The sequence below is a fragment of the Caenorhabditis elegans genome, chromosome V (genome assembly GCF_000002985.6).
Source record: "Caenorhabditis elegans chromosome V".
Classification (NCBI taxonomy): Eukaryota; Metazoa; Nematoda; class Chromadorea; order Rhabditida; family Rhabditidae; genus Caenorhabditis; species Caenorhabditis elegans.
The window spans coordinates 6,371,281-6,390,447 of NC_003283.11; the positions used below are offsets into that span (position 1 = coordinate 6,371,281).

Below are 19,167 nucleotides of genomic sequence, written 5' to 3' on the forward strand. Positions count from 1 at the left end.
CTTTTTGAGAACGGTCTACAGCTGAATTTAAATCAATTTCACTACAAATGAATACTCTCGAATTTGATCTCTAAATAAAACCGATCAAGCCACTTCTACAATACAAAATGCTGTGTTAATTATTTCTTATTCAAAATATCTGACCAGAAATAGTACTTAATAAGAATTCCAATGAAAAAATGAATAAAATTATAAAATTTTCTGAAAAGGTAGTATTTAAGCAACAAAAGTAGTATTTTAGCAATGGCAGTATTCTAGCAATAGTAGTATTCTAGCAATTTGGTAGTATTCTAGCAAAGGTAGTATTCTAGCAATAGTAGTATTCAAGCAAAAGTAGTATTAACACAAGGTAGTATTTCAGTATTTGCCCATTTTCTCTCCCCCGTAGAATTCATATCGCTTGTTGATAACTCTTTATCTAACTTCTGATGTATGCTCCTTCTCTCCCCACTTGGAAACGGCTCTGCCGGGCCGCTTCCATTTTACCATTTATTCATATTCGGCCTTCTACAATTGTTCTCTTTATGTTTCTATTTGTGCCATGAATAAATATAATAATTATTATTATTAAGTCAGGGTTAATGTTTTTGTCTTTTTCCCTTTTGAAAAATTTAAATCAGTATGTTTCTCATTTCATGGTTTTGCAGATAGTATTGCAGTATGTTTCTGACGATTTTTTCAATTACCTGTCAAGCTAACACTGTATTAGCTGAAAACAGGAAGATGACGTCTCTGGGTTGAAGATAATCATTACTTATTCATAGTTTTCTTGTTTTTCTTTCACAGAAATACGTCAGACTGACAACTTTTTCCACTGTCAGGAATGTACAATTGAGTCCAAACTCTTTATAAGAATTCCTGTTGGCCGTAGCGTTCAAAATAAATTGAAAATTCTATAGAAACACGCAGGGGAAAACTAAAACAATAAAAAGGGGAAAAAAAGGAAATAAATTTTTAGAAACCGTTTAGGCCCGTGTTGAGAAGAATACAAATGTAAAAGTCAGATATTAAAAAAAAATGCAAGCTAAATAAAATCAAGCAACCGGATTTTTCAAATAGAGAACATGGTTAAACATTAGAGGGTCTCGAAACGAGGCGAGTTTCAACCATCGACCGATCCGTTTCAATTCGAGACATTCGACCACAACGCATTCCTGCTTGAGAGAAATATGATTTTCGTTTTACTTGATCCGTTTGTATCACAGCCTATAAACATTTTATTTGATATGGTAAATTGAAAAAATATTATTTACCTTGATATACATAACAGTCATATGCCGGAATTGTTGGTTGCAGAAGAGGAAGACAAAGAATGGAATGGTGGCATTGACCAGAGATCCCAAATTGTTTCCATGATTAAGCACGCACATCAGAAAACTGTAGTTGTCTCCCTGAAATAAGTGAAAATATTTTATTTCTATTTTGAATAGCAGAGGGGGATAGGTTTGAAATTTTATGAACTTTGAACTTTGTGAACTTTGAATGAAGAGATTTTATAAAATAATTTTTAATTGGCCGTATTTCCTCTTTAATTGCACCACACTGTTTAACTTTTACAGCTTATATCTCCGATGTCATTTGTTTTAGTCAAAAATTGTCAACTAACAAAGCTTTATTTATTTATTTTTTTTTCTTCGTAGTTAATTATTTATTAATTTACTCATACATATCTTTTGAATTAACCGAGTTATAACCTTTCAGAAGGAAGTAGTGGGGTGCCATACTAACAGAGGAACAACTGTATTTTTATTTTCAATTTCTAGTAAAACCAAGCATTCTTATTTTTGAAATAAAATTGGAATTCATAACTCAAAATTTGCATTCGAAGTTATTTCCATAATTAAAGAAAATATGGATGTTCCATATTTCTCGAAATTCCAAGATCTCATATTTCTCCGTTCGCGCGCCAGAAAACCCAGCATTCTACGAGCTCATTTGTCTTGCATTGCTCAATGAAAACAAAAAAGCCCAATAGTCATGAATCATCAATAGTTGGAAATTCTTTTTGTGACAAGCATACCTGAATAGCACTTGCTGAGTGAGTTAACGTAGCTGGTCCTTCAAAAAACAAATGAGTGAGCGTTGTGGCAACTGTCATTCGGATCACACACTTCCGACGTTGAGAGAACGTTTCTCCGAGGTTCTGCAAAATATTAATTGCAGGTTGAAATTATTAGTCGCATGATAATACCTTGAACGTGAATTTCTTGATAATAAGCACTGTGCAAACAAGCATGGCAATTGTTGGAATGACTATGGAAACAGCCATAGTAGTGGTTGCATAGAACCGTCGATAAATCTCATAGTACGGATTATTTCTGGCACGAAACGCTGATTGCAGGAACCAACAAGGAGCATTTTCTTTCTTGAAATTTTGAATATATTGCCGCACTTGAACGATTTCTTGCACATCGGTCACTATAACAATAGCAACATGAAGAAGAGTTGCAGCAATTGTTGATAGGATTAGGACAATCCATGTCATTCTAAAAGATTGAAAATATTTGTTAAGTTGATGTAGAAGACCTTTAGTCTAAGATCGAAATATTTCCATAAAAAGTCTCCCTTACTTTTTTGTGCAATATTTCCGGAAAACGAATGGGGTCATGATGCACATGACGGTCTCCATTGTAACCATCAAAGTTAGCCACGTGGACATTGTTCCGCTAATGTTCGAAACCATCATCATATATGGTCGAGATTTCCAAAACAAGGGCTCCAGCCAATAAATTGGGTGAGGAGACGAGGCATGCATTACCTGCAAAAAACAATGAGTAATGTGTATTTTTAGTTTCAAAGAGTTAATTGCGAATTCTCCATGCACTTTTGCTCATCAGCAAAACTGAGTCGTCGGCTAATTGAATTCCCCTTTCCTATTTTGTTTCTTGTTCTTTTTAACTAAATTATTTTCTGCATTTTCAGAAGTATGTACCTCCAAAATTCGAGAAAACATGAACACCATGTTGGCGATTGCTTTCGCACGAAGAAAATGCACCGAGCTCGAGCCTTCGAAATACGGAAGTCCGTAGATGAGCACATTGAGCATATTTCCGATAAAGCAGAGCATCATAAGAGGTGGTACGGCGTATTGGAGATATGCTGAAAAATCAAAAAATTTATTATTTAAGAATGACAATTTTTCTATATCAAAAGTAACTCGTATGTTAGCAAATATTTAAAAGTAGACTAATTGAAAAACATACTGAGTTCCACGTAATCGCATCCTGATGTGAAATTCATAATGTGTCGATATGTTGGAAGAGTTGGTGATATCGAACATTTTGCCACTCCCTGTTCTTCGAGACTTTGTACTGTGGCAATAACTCTGCAAGAATTCCAAAATTCAAGGTGATTCTAAATTTAGGCAACATTTGCTCTTTTTTCTGATTTTTTCCGACCGCCGTGCAGAATACGAAATTCCAAGTTTGGATGCTAATTAAGAATTCTCCAAAAACTTTCTGAAACATTTTTTTTCTTTTTCAGATCCTAATATTAGATGAGACTTTGGAAATAGGACACCTGGTCGTTGACTTGAAGCATATTTAAATTGATCAAAAGTAGACCAAAACTCACTGAATGCAATTTATTGGTTCAAGAAGTTTGTCGAAATGATCAACACACATTTTGACTATATCGGCTGGTTTAGGGTCCATATTTGCTGAAAATTGAAGAAAAATGATAATGATGATGACGAGGAAAATGAGAAAAGAAAAAGAAGGGTCCAGTGTGAAATGAGACGAAAGAAGACTCTGGACGCGCTTTGCGTTTTTGAAGATGATGGGCGGAGTCGTCCACAGGAAAAGACGAAGAAATAGAGTAAAAGAGTTCAGAGTGTATGCAAAAAATGTCGTAGATGACCTGATTATTCAACTACGCATCAATTTATGTTTAGAAAAAAACAACGTCATTATAGTAGTGGTGATGCTGGAGGTCGAAAATTGGTGGAGCAGCTGAAAAATGCAGTTGGAATTTTTGATCAGGTATTAGTAGTGGGTGGCTGAAATGGAACAGAAAGAGAAATTGGGGATTGCGTGCCAATTTGGAGTTAGCTGGAGAAACCAAATACTAAAGACCCCACTTTATGCAGTTTTGATGACGTTGAACCTGGGATCGTGGGGGTGGCGTGTACAAAAATTATATTTTTTGGAAAGAGGTTTTGCAGAAAAGTCGGTAATTAAAATTCTCCCTTAGCATTTCACTCTTCAAGGTAGAGCAGAGCCAGTGGGAGAATTGCTTTAAAACGTACCTATATATATGGCACCAAAATGATCTATTATCATAATTAAAAAATTTTTTTTTAAAGTTATAAATTTGATATGATTTTTTTGAAAATCTGGGCAACATTAGTTTTTTTTTAAATACATTCGAATTTTATTGCCTAATTGTAACAACTTTTAATAATTTTTTTTCAAAAATTTTACTATGATATTTGGTTGTCTTGCAATTGACTACTCCACCTTCAAAAATATATTTTTAAATGGAAATGATTGATTCACAGAAAACGGTCCAGTCATAGATTTGTAAGATTCTAAAAACTTATTCAAAAATTTTCTGAGTATTTTCATTTTCATTCATCTAAATTATTAGAAATTGAGCAGGAAGTTTGAGAGGAACGCTTCTAGGATGTGCATGAAATTGTGAGTTTTGCTCTATGTCTAAAGTTTTTCTTGTGTCAAACAATCATGGAATTCTGGAAAACACGACAAAGTACAATTTCAGAAAAAAACGCGAGGAGAATTGAAAGAAATAAAAACGATTACGGAAAACGAACGTCGAAAACAACAAAAAAAAACCAAAGTAAGCTCGGATCTTTCAAGAACTCAACCATCGAAGGAAGCAAAAAAAATAGTTGAGAAAACTAATTATATGGGTTAATCTATTTGTGGCATCGCCACCCCAACCGCACGTCTTCGTGAAGACGTGGAAGAAAAAAAAGGAAGAAAAAGGAAGATGAGGAGGGCAAATATAGAAATGAGTAAAACGGCGACAAGAAATGAGTTTCGGTTTGGAGCTCTGGACTTTCTGAAATCGAAAATCGGATACCCTAGAAGCTATGAGATTTTTCATTTATTTTTATCAAATGACGGGATGAGATTTACTTGAAAGAGTAGGTGGAGTTGTAGAGGGAAGCAGGTGCAAAACTATGCAAATTTTGTGATATGAACGTGAGTATTTTGAATCGAGTAAGTTTGTTTCTATTTTCGTGAATGAAAATTTAAATATTTTTTGAGCCAGAAAAAACAGAGACAGAAGTTTACACAATTTGAACAGCTCAAAGTTGTAGTTCAATAACGAACCATTTGATTTATCTCTGATATAGAGAAACAGATATGCCCGTGCACTTTTTTCTCTATTTACACATTTATTTTTAGGAGAACTTTAATCGCTCAAAGTTAGCGTCGAACATTTGGTCATCGATATCTGCCGACTGACATTTATAAACTACTATGTCTTTTTTTTGGCTTCTTCGTGTTCTTTTCTAGCTCGTAGTGCAACATTTTTCTCCACCTTCACCGGAAGTTCGATTTCCGAATTAATTTTGAAAGGCGTGGTGAATCCGATGTTTCAGAAGATTTTCAGTGTTTTTTTCGGATGTATGATTTCATTCAGTCGGTGAGAAAAATAACGTGCAAAAATCTAGAAGCACATTGACAAATATTTGCGAACGAGCATCTCGAATATGGAAGCTGGAACAGGAACCAACACTAGGGATTTCTGCAAAATGATGTCCCATATAAAAATCTCAATAAATTTCTGGAAGTCTGGAAATCTGGAAAATGTACGTCACTTGGAGGGGGCTGAGATTTGAAGAAAAAAATGTAAAACACAAAAAAAAAAGATAAAAGCGGATCTATTTCGGTGTGTTATGTTTCCACATTAAGCTTTTTCCCGAGCTAAATGTGTCACTAATCTTGGTTTTTTTTTTGGATTAATGTGATCACCACCACGTTTTTAACACCTCGTCGTCAGAACGATGTGCTATGTTCTCAGTCAGTTTGAACTTTTAATCAAACATAATCTAGATGAACTATGGGGAACTAAGGGAAAAGTGGGTTCCCTTTCAAAAAGTTCAGATACGAAATATTCCTGTAAGCAGGTGTCAAATAGACAGTAGGCAGGAAAGAAGGTAAGGTAAGCACCGTGTCTGTCCTGCAAACTCTAAAAACGTTTAAAACCTCGAAAAATTGCCCCAGCATCTTGGCCACTTTTTTCCACTGACTTTACTAATCCGACAATTGCTAGAAACTAGTTGAGAAATTGCGGAAAAAAAACTTGTGAAAACTATACAACTGGCTAAAGTTGCCGTTTTTTCTAAACTGCAGGGATGTTTTAGCGCAGCATTATTGATTCGCTCATTGATTTCAATAATCCTTCTAGAACTTTTCTCGAAGTTTTGAGATTCAGATCTTGTAGCAGAAAAATTTTTAATTGTTTTGCATTGGTGGTAAAGTTCGAAATGTACTGCACACGGAAGAGAAAGACACATAGGATGCTCCTGGGGACACACCCCAAAAATGGATGACGAGTGGCTTGTTGTTTTCTTCCACCACAATTCTCTGAAGTCAGTTCGAGTGGAGGTGACGGTTCGCTGGTCAGAATGGACGTTGTTTCGTCGCCTCGTGACATTCTTTCGGTTCGTTCTCACATTCATAGTTGAACAAGTGGGTGGTGCCCGGGGACAACGGGACAAAGGACCATGTGGTTTTCCTCAACTAGCACTGGAAGGAAGGAAATGGAAAACGGAATATTGAGTTTGGATGGGTTGATTCAATTGGTGATTGGACACCAGTTTTGGGTCCTTTAGAAGAAGTTGAAGTGAACACATCTTATTCAACAGCTGTTTTCTATAGAAGTGTCATAAACATATTTGGAAGTTAAGCACAAATGTTTACAAGCCACAGAGAGTTGATTGTTTGGTCTAGAGAATAAAATGAAAAAAAAAGAAATAATAATTCTAAATCTTGAAATTTATTAAAATGACTATGGAATTCTAATTTTGGAATTTCAATAGTTTGATCATTTGATCTCTACTCATGCAGAGGGTATTGAGTTACTTCTCATTGACATTTTTCAAAAAGAATGCATAGTTCCTCAACAAAATAAGAACTTACTATGTCTCTTTTCAATAAATTCAAAACACAAAATACGTGGTTAAACTTCTACAAACGACCTACGTTTTTTTTTGAAAACGCTTAAACTGGCCCATTGACTGGAATTTATTGTTTCGTGGAACGTTGCGCCCACGAAAAAAATTCTTCGGCCGTTATTTCTCCAATTTCCAGGAAAACATATGAATATTCTGGTCTACTTGCTCACAACAATAGAGTCATCATATTATTTCCAATAAAAGAGTCTGTCTTCGAGCAACGATTCGATGTTTCAGAACATAGAATAGTGAGGGAAAGTGTTAGCATTTCGGGTTTGAAGTCATGATGAAAAATGGAATAAGGCGGAATTGATCGGTTAGAACACACAAGCTGTGAGGCTGACTTCTGTTACAGAACTTTATTTTGAAATTCCGGATGTTTAAATTATAGCTTCATATTTCTTTAAAGTTAGTCACAAGTTGAGTCGGATTTCTCAAAAATATTCGACAACTATCTATTATTTTACTTTTTTGTTGACACTTTTTTCAGTTTTACAATAATTCATACTTTCATGGAACAAAGAAATGAATCATAAAAGTGACAGCATCTGAGAGTTTTCAGAAGCAAAACAATTTGAGTAAGTTCAGTTCACCCTTAAAATATTCAAAGTTTCTCAGGAGTGGAACTTGAAGCAATCAGCAGACTTGAAAGAAGGACAAACAGACGGAAGATGTTTGCGGGAAAGGGTCAATGTTTTTGGAATGAGGTGCAAAGGAAGTTTTGTGACGTCAAAAAGGACAATTCCATGAGGCTAAGTGCAAAACGAGCATATGACATTTTTATACTTCTAAGGGAATACCTCTCTGCTTCTGAAACATATGACTCTCAGCTACCATGAAATGAATCACAAAATTAAAATTATGTTCCAGTTCCAACCAAAAACGGGGTTTCTGCACCCACATACGTATTTGAATAAGCGAAAAAACGAAGAAGCTAATCCCAGTAACCACGAAATTTTTTAATGAAAAAAAAATGGCACGATGACATGAAGAAATCCCACAATTTTTTTCTTCAATAGAAGACAAAGACTGGTGAGATCAAATTGAAATACTTTCTTTTTTGTTGATTTTTTCAAAAGAAAATGCTTCAAATCTGAGAGTGATCATTGATAGTGTAAAATGTGACGGTGTTTTACACCTCCCACCCGATCAAATCACAGAAAAAGTTCAAATGAATATTAAAGAACAATTGGGTTTTTGTAAATCACTTTGAAACTTGATCATGAACTTTTCAATAGTAGACAGGCATACCTATAGGCGCATGCGCCTACCTATTCCATTTAATGCAAACTTCAGTGCTTAGAAATATGTCATTTTGCGCTTACGTGGAAGGCTTAATTTGAAAATTGTAGTTTCGTAGACAAAGCGTGCCATTTTAGATATAATTCTTAAATGGGCACAGTTATGGACATCAGGTTACATAGAACTAGAGTATCCGAGAAAACACAAATAATAAACAAGCAGTTGAAAGTAAGAGTAGAATAACTCGTGAATCTCAGGAGCTCCGCGAAACAAACTGCAAAAATGTTTCGGCATTTGCTAGCAGCCTGTGATTATCTTACGGCACACATCTAATCTATGGTTTTCGTTTGTGTCGTCTAGAAAAAAATGCACAGCAAAAAGCAAAAAAAAGTAATAGTGGAACAAGAAGAAGGAAGAAAGAATGTATGCACTTGGACCATGAATAAAATAGAGCAAAAAAGAAACAGGAGCAGAATGATGACACAGCAGCCTGCGATCCAGAATGCGAATGCAATCTTTCCTCCTCCTCTTTGCACAATGAGTTTTGTACCCAAGTAGTTTGAAAAGAAGAGTAAAAATTAGAATGACGTGAATGAATTTAAAGAACATGTTAGGCAGAGAAAACTAAATTTCAAAAATATTTTGTGGAAGAAACTGATAAACATTTTTTTGCATGAATTAAGAAATCACAATCTTCTAAATTTGGCTCCAGAAAGATAAAATGTCAGAAAAGTTCAATCGAAAATAGAAATGTTATACTATTAGGAAGTTAAACTGAACAAAAACAGGAAAAATAATCAAAGAGCACAAAGAGAACTGAACTTGTAAAATTGAATAAAAACGAATCAAACCGTTCTCTCACTCGGAATGTTTTTCCACAGCAGACGGATTTTTTCGTCAAATGTGCTCAAAAAGTAAATACAATTTGCTAGCAATGATGTGCACAGACCTCCGGGATTAGACTTTATCATGTTTTTCTTTCTGACTATTGGAAATTTAGGAAATCTTATTCAAACATCCTTTTTTTGTGAAAAAGTCTAACATTTCATTTTCTGTTAAATGTTGAATTTCAGATTTAATTTCTGATCGAGAGTAGAGCTTGGTCAGTAAGAAATTTTAATTGTATTTTCAAAAATTCGTCTTTAAAATTTGTTGCCAAATTATTTGTGATCGGATTGTCAGCTGTCTTCAATTAGAAAAGGATGTTTGGATTAATCTTTGAATTAATTTCGAAAGTTGAAAATTTTCAAAATCATAAGATTCGTGACCAAAACTCGCGAGCCAAAATCATGCTCAAAAGCATCCACAAATTTTCTCTGGAACTGGAAGTCAAAATTGGTCGCTTGAATGGGAAAATAAATGTGAAAGTTATGATTCCTAGCCGACTTTAGAATTAAAGAGTTAGTCAGAAAACTACATTTTTAAGCGGAAAATCTGAACCAGCTTAAACGGTTTTAAAATATCCTACACCTACAAACAGTGAATGAAATTCTTCCGTTTCTTTGCCTTTTAAATGTTCATGAATGGTTATTTTTGTAATTCGATGCGAATGTATGTATATTACAAAATTTTTTTAACTAGATGACAAAAATCACAACATATAAGAGACCAATATAAGTTCTGTAGAATGCTTTTGATCAAAGCTCGCCAAAAACAAAAGCATTAAACGTCAATGAAATTTGAAACTCTTTTGGGGAATGTATGTATTATGAAAGTATCCATATAAAAAGTATCGGAAATAAAATCTAGTGGAACATATGGTGGACTCATTCGTTCTTTCCAGCTACTCATTGCCACATTCTCCAAAAATATTTACGCAAGGGCCGTAGACAAAATGAGATTCAAGATGGATAAGAAGGAACGAACTCTAAATAATGGGTATAAGAAAAGAAAAAGGAGGAGAAGAAATACGCAAAGAATGGGACAAAAATGGGGGAATGGATTGTTGTGAAAATCGAAGAAATTGTATAATCGGGGAAACGAGAAAATGAAGGGAGGAATATGACGAAAGTGAGGAAATGAAGAATTAGCAAAAGGAGGAGAAAACCTTAGAAATTATAATTGAGAAGGTGCTGTTTTATTAGAGATTTTCTAACATTCTAGTCTTCCAACCAAACTATTGCTAAGACATCATTCAAAATTGTAAGATATAAGGACTGTTCCATGAGAACCGCTACTGTACGTTGGTGCACGCAACCGAGCAATGGCTCACCTGCATACAAGGGAATTCTCCTAGGAAAGGCGCACCTACCCCTATTTCGCTGTAAAAATTGTGATATTTAAGAACAAAGTTGGTGTAGGTTTATTGAAATTTCCATTATTTTTCACATTGTTTTTTACTACAAATAGAATAAATACTAACCAGGTGCTTAGATTGTATCGAAATGGCGCCCAAGTTAGTATATACTTCAGAAATAGAATTATCCGCATGCCAAGTGTAAACATTTACCGTTAAATGTTACTATTTGAGAAAAAAAGAATTAATGGGAATAGGTTCTGAATTCACACTATCTCAGTTTCAGAAAAACGTTTATGCTAGGTTTTCTAGAGAATTGGTAAATGCGAGATTTGTTTTCGAATTTCAATGAGAATTTCATAGAATGATTTGATTTTGGAATTGAACAAACAGAAATGAAATTGAAATTTGTCTAGCTTATATGCTCTCAATACTAATGATAATTCATTGTGCTTTCAAAAACAAGTGTTCCTTCTCTCTTCTTCCCGCTTCATATTTTTTTATTCGGCGGTGGTTTTGTTTCCGTGTTATTCGCATGTTCGCATGGGTAATTATATAAAATTGAAGAGGAAAAACGAAAAAAAAAGAATGCTTTTTATACGATTGGCTCTCTGCAAACGTTGGCCGGCAGCGCATTGCTTAAACGAAAACTCAGCCGGTTGAGCTTCAATAATAAGCAAAAATAAGGTAATGGCTCCGCGGAGCCAGGTAGTGCCGGCTCAATTAGCAATACCGTTGGGACTGCTGTGAAAGATGAGGAAGCATGCAATTTTTCAGATGTTAGAAAAAACTATGATAGAACTATTGAAAAAGCGAATGAATAGAAGAGGAAATAAAATATTAAAGATGATTTTCTTAGAATAGGAGGAACAGAAAACAGCTTCTAAAATTAATTCAACGGCGTTGAAAGTGCAGACTTTGAAACTCTACGATAGAATATTCAAAATTTTCAGGAGGAATTTCCTTACAAAAATTCAAAAAATAATTTTGTGAATCAGAAATTTTAGACTAAAAGTTCCAAAAAACCATTCAAATTGAAAGAATCCAAAATTGTACAGTAACCAATTTCAATTAGGGGAACCCCCAAAAAGCATAATATCGATTTCCAAAGTATTTGAGGTATTTTATTTCCTGTTACATCAGTATAAAAATCCAAAAATTCAAGAAATCAAGAAATAAATCGTGCAATACAAGGTTCTATTCATCCACAATAGCGAGGGTGGAGGTGAGGGTGGATTCTAATTTGCTAATCCCTTCGTCGGATTTTGATAAAATGCAATCCACTACATTTTTTCTTGTTTACAAGCTTATTTGTTGTCAGATGATGTTGATATATAGCTGATAATCTCTACTAATAAGAAGACAAAAAAGCGAGATTAAAAGTTTTACAGTGGTGGTCACTCTTAACGGATTTGTGAGCGCTACGCTTTCGTTAAAGAAACGAAAATTGAAATGTCTACAGTAGGATGTACTAGGCGTTATTCGTAGAATTTACCCGGGTCTGTTTCGCTATTGATTCCATATTGTTTCTCAAACAATCAATTGCAAAAACAATAGTCTGAACTCGCATGAGCATTAATTGAAACAGAAACATTAAAGCCAAGAAAATTTTGGAAGAGTTTTTGGGAATTGCCCTTCATTTCTGGGCAATGATGGGTGCACCGAGTGGAAAACAAAGAAAGTGCTTTCCGATTCAAAGTCGTAAATATTCAGAAAAAGAAACTTTTATAAATAAATTGAAGGTTTTTCCGCATCTTTTTGGTTCATCATTATGTGGGGCAGTTGACTGTGGGAGAGCGATTCATCGAAGAAAATAGAGCAAATTGAGAAGTGGAAAACGAAAAAATGATAGAAAACAAAGAAAAATCCAATAAGTGCTAGGAGGTTCCATGGGGATATTCCAAGTTTTCAGATATTCCATTTAATGGATTTCATGATCTCTCGTATTTAAAACAAAAAAAAACAACTAAAAATTATCAGGAAGAATTCCTCGGCATTTCGAAGAGAACGTATTCACACAAAAATAGAGGAAATATAATACATGTGTCGAAATAAGCAAGAACCAAAAGAACTGGTGAAAAATTCAGGTGTTCTGCTCACTTAGAACTGACTTTTCTCACAAAAAGAAAATCTAACAATAGACACTTAAAACTGAAAACTAACGCATGTTTTTGGTTTAGTACATCCTCACTGTTCTATGTCCAGTCTTGTTCTTGCTTTTAGCATACCGTTCGAGTTACGTAATGTCGTTAACTGAGATTTCTTGGAACACCTGTAGTATATTCGATTAGCATGGCTAAAAGTTATTTTCAGCTGTGTTCGAATTTTCGGGTATAGCTTGAACGTTTGGCAATTTGACAATTCGGTAATTTCTGAAAATGTCAAATTGACGGAAGATTTAAAACTGCCTAAAATTTTAAAAATTGGCAATTGAATTGCGAGAATAGTGAGAAAAATTACAAATCTCGGAATAAAATATCAAAAGACTCTAGTTTTTCTGTGTTGAGAAAGAAAAAAGTTATATTTATTCATCAAAAGAACATCCACCACGGTAAAAAATAAGCTTTTCGCTCCTTTTTAATGCTCTAAAATATTTGAAATTTTTTTTTCTTACTCCGACTACTAAAAAATATCACTCTTTAAAATAGACTACAGCATTGCCTTTTTTAGAAAAGTAAGTTTATTTTAAAAAAATTCAGTATTGATAATAAGCTGTCAGTATACTATATAAGCAACCAAATCAGGTTTTAATGTAATAATAATTATTACAACCAAATAATAATTATTACAACCGTAATAATAATTATTACAACCAGGAACTAAAATCCTCTCTTTTTGAATATCAATTATTTGTTTTCGTTGCTTTTCGATCTTTAACCTAGTGTTCCAATATTCATAATAGTGAAGACAATTTTAAAAAAGGAAAACCCCACAATTAAATGGGTTTCTTGAAAATGCTAATTTAAATTATGCCTCTCATTTTCATGAAATGTGAACAATGGTCTCTGGGGTTGCCCTATTTTTGGAATTTCTCGAAAAAAAAATAAAGTGAAGAATTAAGGGAATTTTCCTATTGGGTATGCTGTAGCCAATATCCACTTCTAGACTCTGATTCATCAAGATCTGTGGTAAGGCAGGCAAATAATCAGGCAAAGTCAAGGACGAGTACAAACAACAAATGAAATGAGATTTTGGTGGCTCAAAATTAATGAAAATGAGTCGAAATTGAATCGAAGAAGACATCAATGAGCTGGGGATTCTTCTAAAGTACGCTGAAGGAAACGCCACGTCACATGATAATGAGGAAGAGTGGACAAGGCAGGAGACATCGTGTGTTAAATAATGAAGAAGGCTCAGAAGAAGCATTTGGCCTTTGGAATAAGAATATTCAGAATCAGAATGAGTTATGAAGTAAAGTGTCAGTTGTGATGACAAGTATTAGGTCTAGAGTTATGAACAAGGAACCTTGAACTTGAAATGTATCAGTTCGAGGATTGGGATTAGAATCAATTCCAAATAATATAAAGCGAGAAGTGTAGGAGAACTTAACTGAACTTTTTTTTGTTGAGAAAATCCAAGAAGTTTTACTGAATAAACAGCGTTAGTTTGGTCCAAAAAAATCTGTAAAGTTTCCAAAACAGGTGTAGATCGCCTTGAAGGCAGGTAGGCCTATGAATACAAATTGGAAAATGTATAATTTTACATCAAGATGTACCTTTAAGTACCTCATCGCCTACTTTTTTCAAGGAAATCAACATTAGTCATGAAATTTTTTATTTTGCTTTATAGAGAACACATGTTCCAAAACCTATTATAATTGCAGATAAACTGATGAGTAGGAAAACATGGTTTTTTTTCTTAATTTTGGAGTCTTGTTTGTTGTAACCTCACTATTTTATTTTTTTTTAAATAATATTTTATCCTCACATTTACATTAAAAAATTAAATTTTCGAAATTTGATATTATAATACGAGTCCAGAGTTTTTTTCAAAAATCTGCATGATATTCTCAGGAGAACCAGAGGGAGAAGATGCAACAAAGATGTAATATTAAAAATAAGACACCGTTTACTTTTTTTAGTTCCTTAATAAATTGGGCGAGATACCAATTTCCTCACCTTGGCAGAGAATACATACATGTGATGTAAAAACAAGTGGAAATTGGCTTTTCAGACAAATAAAACAATTCTTAAAAGCACATCCCCCACGTGAGAATGGAATTCCAATCAAATAGAATTAAATTTCATCATTTTCAAAAAGCCAACAAAAATTTTCCGTGTTTTGATTGTTTGGATCATGCGTTGTTTTTATGTCGGAGAACATTTAACACTTGAAAAAATGAAGGGGTAAATATTTTTAGGAAATGTTGTGTACTTTTTGAGGGGGTGAATGTATGAAAAATCAGTGATTAAAGTTTAACACTTTAGTTTTTAATAATGGTTGTTTGAAATGTGTGAAAACTAGTTTTCTAGTCGTACATAATTCAATAAAATCTTGAGAAAATCCAGTGAGGAAGTGAGGGTGTACATTTCAATAGAAATGTGAATTAAATGAAAAGAAAAGAAATACATATCTATAAGGAACTATAACGTAGCTGGGTTTATTTATGTATTATTATAAAACTGGCCTGGCATGTCTTAAAGTTTATCTGAACTTTCCCAAAAGTTTCTTGAAAGTTTTGGAATCAATTTTCGAAGTTTGTATAGTGGTGTATGATGATACAATTTCAAATTCTCTGAAATTCTTAAATGTCAAAATTGTAAGGTAGCAATTATACAAAATATATTTGGTTTTTTTTAGAAATTGAATATACGATTGGAAAATTGCAATAAGCACAAACTTCAAAATTTTTATGTAGTGCATTACTATGAAAAAGTGCAACATGCACATGAGATTTCTTAATTTAGAATGAATGTGTGATTTTAGAAATTCATTTCTGAAAACAAGTTCTAGGAATTTGTAGTTTGAAATCTCGAAACTATAGAATGTTAAAATGAATGCAATGAATGAAATACATTTTATGAAAATTAAATAGAAAGATCAGAATGTTGTGAAGTAGTTTTAATGCGTGAAGTGTAAGGAAACATGTGTTCTAAAACGAGCAATAAAACAAAATTTCAAAAATAAAATTTGGAAATTTTTATTTCTCAAGATTTTCAGATTAATACGGGTTATTCTTTACAGTTTTTTTTGTGGAAAAACGGCCCGTTGAAAATCATGGTTTCTAAAATCTAGTATTAAAAAAATTGGTGAATTTCAAGAGGTCCTGAAAACATAATTTCTTTGCAAACATGGGTATTTTTTTAATGCTTATGGAAATGGTTTTTTTTTTCATTTTAAGCCATTGAAACCATTGAAAACAGAAAACTAAGAACATTATAAGAAGTTTATATTTTGATGTGAATGATTTAAAGTTGGTTCAACAGTTTTTGAGCAAACAGCTGTGGATATACAGAAATCAAGAATTTGGTAGAAGTTTACATTAAAGAGTGACAAGATTTAATATTTTCATTACGTAAACCCATACTTTAGAAAACAGAAAATCACATCTAAACCCTTCGAGGGAATTTTCCAAGTAAATAACGTTCCATGTGCGATTGACACGAGAAATATATAAATACGCTGGTACGTCATCAGTCCTTGCAGAGCAACAAAAAATGCGATGCAATTGAATAAAGGGCACACAATTGTGCAAAAAATAAACTCAAGGGATTTGTAATTATAGCAGGAGTAGTAGGGCAAAATTAGTGTGAATCAGTTCACAACTTGAAGAATTTGCACGCGGATTTTCGAATGATTTATTCACAGAGTTGCAGGCAGAAACTCGTGAAGAACTCGTAAATCATCTTGTGAAAGTGAAATCCGGTGAGATGATTTATGAAATAATTTTGAAATGAAAATTACAAATGGCATAACTTTTTGTGAGCAGAAAGAAACGCAGAAAGCAAAAAGAAAAAGGTTCGGCAGGCAACTAGGCAGGCAAATGTACATATCCTACCGGGGGAGCCTACTTGCTCACTCTACTGTAAAAAAGTTACTGATTTTTTTCCGTTTGTGCTACAAACTAATAGTAAGGCTTTTTAGATGTTGCTAATAGTAATACACTTCTTATCCTTAAAGTAGGATTTGATCACTTTAGCAATACACAAAGTAGAAATCCAAGTGATTCTGCATACTTTCAAAATTCGGAACAAGTAGATTTTGGAACATTAGAATTTTGTTGAAATTGGAGATTTTACGAACATCATATTCGTATTTCAATGAACATATGAATAAGTAAGAGCCACTGAAAAGTCAACAGTGGTCGTGTCAAAAGGGGGTGTTAAGTTACCAAAAAACAAAAAAAAAGTGTCCCCCAAGTGTCCCTCCAACAATTTTCAACTGACGTGGCGACCGGATATCTTGCACAATGCTCATCTCGGATCCGTGAGTAATCACGGTTAATTGGACTCGTGACATGGAACTTTTTGCATGCTCACACACGGCGCGGAGCAATTAAGGATATATAAAATAAAAGTAGAGCGAGTAGAAATGCAAAGTATGACGAAAATTGGCATGCGGCGTGGCGCACCGATCATAGAGTTGGTGGTGATGCCGAATGATGTGGGAGCACGGGGAGCAAATGAAAAGTTTCTGCAAAGGAAAGAGGGTTGAAAAGTTCAAAACATACTTTCAAAGGGAGATAATGAATGTTGATGTTTGCTTTTTAAAAGTCGTTGGAAATTGTTCCAGACAACGAAGCCATATTTTAGAAGGTATGACTTGGTTTCAGGATCATAAATTAATAATTGAATTGGTGAATAATCTCGAATAAGAACTTCTCTTGATGTTAATAGTTCAAGAGTCCAACGGAGGTTTAAACCAATAACTTATTCAAATTTTAACGTTTCGAATTGGCATTTTCACCTGAAAATACCTTTTTAAAAATTCTAAAGAACTTCGGATATTCAATTTATTCTATGGGTTTTCATTCAGAGTAAGCACATAAATTCGCTGAATTTTTGTGTTTTTTTCTCAGCTTTGGGCATTCCAGAATTATCGTTCAGGTAGTATCAGCTCCAACGTTCACTTTGGAAAAATTTATTGCAATTAGAACAAAAATACAAACAGAGAAAATCAAATAAAAAAGTAAATCACTTGGTTGCAATCACACGATGCGGTCCATTACGGGACGCACGGAATACGGATTTTCCATTCTTGTGGTAATGAGCAACTGAGGCGGCTTTGCGGAAGATTTTGTTATGCTTTGGTGGCCCACCTTCTCCATAACCTCCATCATCTCCATCACTCTTTTTTAGCAACTTCTGGCCTCCAGATCCTTCTCCTCCATCTCCATGCTTTGACAATGGATTTCCTTTCTTTTCTTCATCGGGATGATCGGATGACCCATCCTGGTTACCAGATCCCTCTCCCTCGTCTCCATGTTCTCTTTTCAGTGGATTTCCTTTCTTCTCCTTCTTATCAGATCCTTCTTCTTCTCCTTCATCTCCATCTCTCGACTGTGGATCTCCTTTCTTTTCTTGACCATCATCTTTCTTGGCTCGATAAAGTTTTCCGGGTCCTCCTTCGCCTTCTCCATAACCTCCATCATCTTCACCTCCTTTCTTCAACTTTTGATATCCTGTTCCGTCGTCATCTCCACCATTCTTAGCAACATAAAATTTTCCTGGTCCAGTTTCTTCAACAACATCGGTAAAATCATATAACTCGTCTGGTGCCGCAGTGGTTGCATGGTGCTTTCCTCTACCATTCTTACCAAAGGAAACTTGTGGTTTGGCTAGTGAAACCGCAAGAAAAACAAAGAAGACAGCCAGGAATAGAATCTTCATGATTGAAGTGATAAGGAACACGAAGACGAGGAACTCTTTTATATTCGGATCAAACGGTTATAGATCAATGGGGTAGACAGTGTTTTGATTGAAAAATCTATTGTTTTTTATGGTTAATACTGTTTGATTAGTGTGATAAGCGTTCAAAAAGCATGCAATCTGATTGTAATTTTGAAGTCAATCTGCTGACGTAAAGATTAAACATTTGAGAGCTATTTGTTATTCAATTTAGTTCAATGACTGGAAATTAATTTAATTTTCAAGAAAAATGAATACTTGAACTTTTACATTCACAGAGTCAAAAAATTGTGCAAAATACGTAATCAATCAGGCCAATGGAATAGGGAAAAAAGGAATTGAATTGTCAAATTCCAGTCGGAATTAATAAATCGCGTTTTTATATTTTCTTCGAATGTTCTGGCTATGCACTTATCGTGTTTTGAACCGAAGGTAGGCAAAATCAAAGACTTGAATATTTATTGCAAGATAAGATTCACTGGAAGACTGACTGAAGGAATTGGATGTAGAAAATAATCTGGTTTTTTTACAAAATACAAAAATTAAAGAGAGAAAAATATAAAACATTTGAGTTTAAAATGTAATACTATCATTAATTTTTTTAAAAGTACTTAAAACTAAAATCATGCGTGTTCCGATTTGCTCAAGTATTATTAAAAATTTCCCAACACATCCAACAAAACTATCGATATCTT

At 34.0% G+C, this 19,167-nt stretch overlaps 2 protein-coding genes and 4 non-coding genes across 6 annotated transcripts; 3 read left to right on the forward strand and 3 right to left on the reverse strand.

Moving 5' to 3' along the window:
- Positions 1 to 820: 820 nt before the first annotated feature.
- Positions 821 to 3,664, reverse strand: F13H6.5 (G-protein coupled receptors family 1 profile domain-containing protein). Its single transcript, NM_072222.6, has 8 exons — positions 3,574 to 3,664; positions 3,204 to 3,325; positions 2,933 to 3,099; positions 2,571 to 2,758; positions 2,192 to 2,486; positions 2,021 to 2,143; positions 1,254 to 1,391; positions 821 to 1,206 (listed from the first exon to the last, which is right to left on the reverse strand). Exons 1-8 carry the CDS (start codon positions 3,651 to 3,653, stop codon positions 1,069 to 1,071), a joined length of 1,251 nt encoding a protein of 416 aa, NP_504623.1. The 5' UTR covers positions 3,654 to 3,664; the 3' UTR covers positions 821 to 1,068.
- F13H6.17 lies at positions 3,079 to 3,228 on the forward strand. The gene has a single exon (NR_068898.1). It is a non-coding gene; the product is annotated as an Unclassified non-coding RNA F13H6.17 (non-coding RNA).
- Positions 3,665 to 3,722: 58 nt separating the features above from the next.
- F13H6.21 lies at positions 3,723 to 3,852 on the forward strand. The gene has a single exon (NR_068899.1). It is a non-coding gene; the product is annotated as an Unclassified non-coding RNA F13H6.21 (non-coding RNA).
- A 7,285-nt stretch (positions 3,853 to 11,137) lies between these two features.
- F57F4.6 lies at positions 11,138 to 11,234 on the forward strand. Its single transcript, NR_068900.1, has one exon. It is a non-coding gene; the product is annotated as an Unclassified non-coding RNA F57F4.6 (non-coding RNA).
- F57F4.7 lies at positions 11,138 to 11,234 on the reverse strand. The gene has a single exon (NR_068901.1). It is a non-coding gene; the product is annotated as an Unclassified non-coding RNA F57F4.7 (non-coding RNA).
- Positions 11,235 to 17,758: 6,524 nt separating this feature from the next.
- F57F4.2 (Filaggrin-2-like) lies at positions 17,759 to 18,454 on the reverse strand (the record flags this gene model as incomplete). Its single annotated transcript, NM_072223.4, has 1 exon — positions 17,759 to 18,454. The coding sequence occupies one exon, from the start codon at positions 18,452 to 18,454 to the stop codon at positions 17,759 to 17,761; it is 696 nt and encodes a 231-aa protein (NP_504624.2).
- Positions 18,455 to 19,167: the final 713 nt, after the last annotated feature.

Bases quoted from the DNA above. Each gene is read 5' to 3' on its own strand.
- F13H6.5 (NM_072222.6), bottom strand. From the start codon at position 3,653: ATGGACCCTAAACCAGCCGATATAGTCAAAATGTGTGTTGATCATTTC. The intron at 3,100-3,203 runs GTATGTTTTTCA...TTGATTTTTCAG, and splicing joins ATGCGATTACGTGGAACTCA to CATATCTCCAATACGCCGTA. The intron at 2,487-2,570 runs GTAAGGGAGACT...TCAATCTTTTAG, and splicing joins CGGAAATATTGCACAAAAAA to AATGACATGGATTGTCCTAA.